This window comes from Lathyrus oleraceus, chromosome 6 (assembly GCF_024323335.1).
Source record: "Lathyrus oleraceus cultivar Zhongwan6 chromosome 6, CAAS_Psat_ZW6_1.0, whole genome shotgun sequence".
In the NCBI taxonomy this organism is placed as follows: Eukaryota; Viridiplantae; Streptophyta; class Magnoliopsida; order Fabales; family Fabaceae; genus Lathyrus; species Lathyrus oleraceus.
The window spans coordinates 236,744,300-236,747,482 of NC_066584.1; the positions used below are offsets into that span (position 1 = coordinate 236,744,300).

Genomic DNA, 3,183 nt, shown 5'->3' on the forward strand with positions numbered 1-3,183 from the left:
TCTGGAAGCAGCACGGTCGGAGGAATGGAAGGATGAGAGGACCGCAGAAGGGAGGGATAACGACAACTGCAGAGGTTCAAAGAGAGGAGAACAACGGCTGTGGCTTTTTAAGGAGAATTAGGTTAAGATCTTTTAGGAATGTGATACCATGTAAGATAATTGATTTTCTGTGTGATTTCTCATTACTGGTCAATGGTATATATAATACATGAGAGTTGATCTGATATGGCATAATTATAGGTAAATCATAATTATAAATAAATACAAAATAAATACAGATTAATACAAAATAAATATAGATTCTATCATTGAACGATCCATTATTCACCAAATACTTTACCTTCAATTTGATCTTGCTTTGTTTTGAACTTTATCGAAATGTGAGGATTCATAACCACTTTATGAACTCTTTGAGCAAGAATAACACCCTCGACCTACTGATTCCAAAGCAAATAATTGTTCTCTTGCAATTTGATCGAGAGTTTCAGGCCAAAATGGTGTGAAGTGGATGAATCAGACGCAGAAAACACAATGTGTTATGAAGGTTGAGGCACACCACCTCCTACTGCAGTTGATGCACCATTGTAGGATTCTTCCATGACGACCCAAGGAAGAAGATGAAAATGAAAATGAAAAGTTAATTACGTAACATAATTCACTTAAAGGAATTAAATAGAGTTGAAGGGATCGACTTGGTGATTGATACCACAATAGAATATGTTTTTCATATTTTTCATTTAATCTCCATCATATTACAAATAACCATAATCACCTCTCTCTCTCTCCTCTCTCTCCGCTCTCTCCTCTCTCTCTCTCTCTCTCTCTCTCGCTCTCTCTCTCTCTCTCCTCTCTCTCTCTCTCTTCTCTCTCTCTCTCTCTCGCTCTCTCTCTCTCTCTCTCTCTCTCTCTCTCTTCTCTCTCTCTCCTCTCTCTCTCTCTTCTCTCTCTCTCTCTCTCTCTCTCTCTCTCTCTCTCTCTCTCTCTTCTCTCTCCTCTCTCTCTCTCTCTCTCTCCTCTCTCTCTCTCTCTCTCTCTCTCTCTCTCTCTCTCTCTCTCTCTCTTCTCGCTCTCCTCTCTTCTCTCTCTCTCTCTCTCTCTCTCTCTCTCTCTCTCTATATATATATATATTATATATATATATAATATATATATTATATATATATAATTATATATATAAAAGGATGCATGACTGATGATTATTGAAAGTTACTTACATTTATGCATGCATAATGGCTTCCTCATATTAACATACATCCATGCACATTCTAAGAATGTAACTTGTAGCCTAAGCTATCCTTGTAATGCAGCTTAAAAGATTGAGTGAATTTGACATGCCACATGGAAGGAAAACTATTCCGTCAAAACATTAGTGATTACACAACTTTACCGATTCATCGCTTCATCTCTAAGCCAACCCACATGTTACTATACACTCACTTTACTCTCTTCTTCTCTCCCACTTTCACTTTATTTACGCATCAAATCAAACAACTCCTCTTTTCTTCAAATTACTCCAACTTTCCCACCTTATATATTCTTCTTCATTCCGATCACCAACATTTTCTATTTGCAATTGCAATGGGAACCTGTATAAGCTCCACCGAAAAACTCACGGCGGAAATTTTTCCCAACGACGGAGCCGCCGTCCGGTTACACGGCACGCCAGACACTATTTACACTGCATACACTCGATTCGCCCTTCTCCGTAATACTACTTCCTCGGACCCCGTTCCACCTTCCAGACCGCCACTGGCGCCGCGTGCCTTACGATCCAACTGGGAGAATCTGATTACGGTCCCAATGAGGTCGGAGTTCGAGTCAGGCTCTCGCGACGCGCTTCTGCGATTTATCGACGCGCGGTTCCCAAACTTATCAGCGGAGACACCTACAGCAACGACGACAAGTGGTGATGAGAGTGAGTACGAAGCGACGTCGTTAATGGTGAAGGTGACTCGTCTGCAACATAAGAGCGTGACGTGGCATGTGGAGAGATTGGTGAGATGGGCGGAGGATCTGGCGACACGTGGAGGGAGGAAGGCCGTTGATCCAAAAATGGGGAGTTGGAAAATGGAGGTGAGAAAATTCGGAAAGAGTTACTCTCAGTTACTGGAAGTGATGATGGAGCATGCTCAAATGGAAGAGAAAGTCCTCTTCCCTATTTTTGATTCTGTTGATCGAGGTACATTGAAAAATATCACTATTTTTTTTCTTCAGAATTTCAATTTATGTATTCTGTAATATAAAAAACGGTGATAAATGTATATTAGTATCATCCACTGCCAAAAACCGTTTTATTACGGTAGTTTTGGCCCGTTTTGTAATAAGCTATATTTATTACTTATAAACTTTTTTGTAGAAAAAGTAATAGTCCAGGCATGTGAACAAAGTTAATGTGAATGCAGGGCTATCTAAGGCTGCAAAGGATGAACATGCTAGGGACTTGCCTATCATGAATGGTATTAAAGAAATCATCAAATCTGTTGAGGTTTTGGAATCAAGAAGCCCCAATTACATAGAGACTTTGTACAATCTTTCTAAGAGGCTCAATTCATTTCAGGTAAACAAGCCTAATTCCGATAAATAAATTATATGGAAACAACTTTTTAATACACCTACCTAGAACCTTTGGAACTTTATTTTTGTCTACAATTTCATACACATTGTGTCTTTCAGGAACAATGCAAACAACACTTTATGGAAGAGGATTTAGAATTACTTCCATTAATGGAGGCAGTTGAGTTGAGCAAAGATCAAGATGAGAGAGCACTGGAGCAAAGTTTTGATGTGATGCAAGCAACACATAGTGGATTGTTAAAGTTTCTTTTTGAAGGACTCTCTCCTAATGATGTAGTGAAGTACTTGGACTTGATTAACATGTGTAGGGACAAAGAGAGAATGGAATCAATGCTTCAAATGATTATTGAATGACATATAGGGCCCGTTTGTTTTAGCTTTTTTTAAAAATGATTTTTATAGTGTTATATATTTTAGTGTAAAAAAAATTTACAAAGAAACTTTTCATAAATACTCCAACTGCAAAATTCACATGGATGAATAATGAACCTTACATAAAGTTCAAAATGAGGTATTTATGTAAATTTTCCAAACGTGTGTTGCGACGTAAATCTTAGATCGATATTAGAACATATCATAATCAATTACTTCTTTTTATTTATATTTCTT

At 38.0% G+C, this 3,183-nt stretch overlaps 1 protein-coding gene across 1 annotated transcript; it reads left to right on the plus strand.

Moving 5' to 3' along the window:
- Positions 1-1,340: 1,340 nt before the first annotated feature.
- On the plus strand, positions 1,341-2,950 carry LOC127097935 (uncharacterized). The gene is made up of 3 exons (XM_051036427.1): positions 1,341-2,179; positions 2,403-2,557; positions 2,674-2,950. Exons 1-3 carry the CDS (start codon positions 1,420-1,422, stop codon positions 2,926-2,928), a joined length of 1,170 nt encoding a protein of 389 aa, XP_050892384.1. The 5' UTR covers positions 1,341-1,419; the 3' UTR covers positions 2,929-2,950.
- Positions 2,951-3,183: the final 233 nt, after the last annotated feature.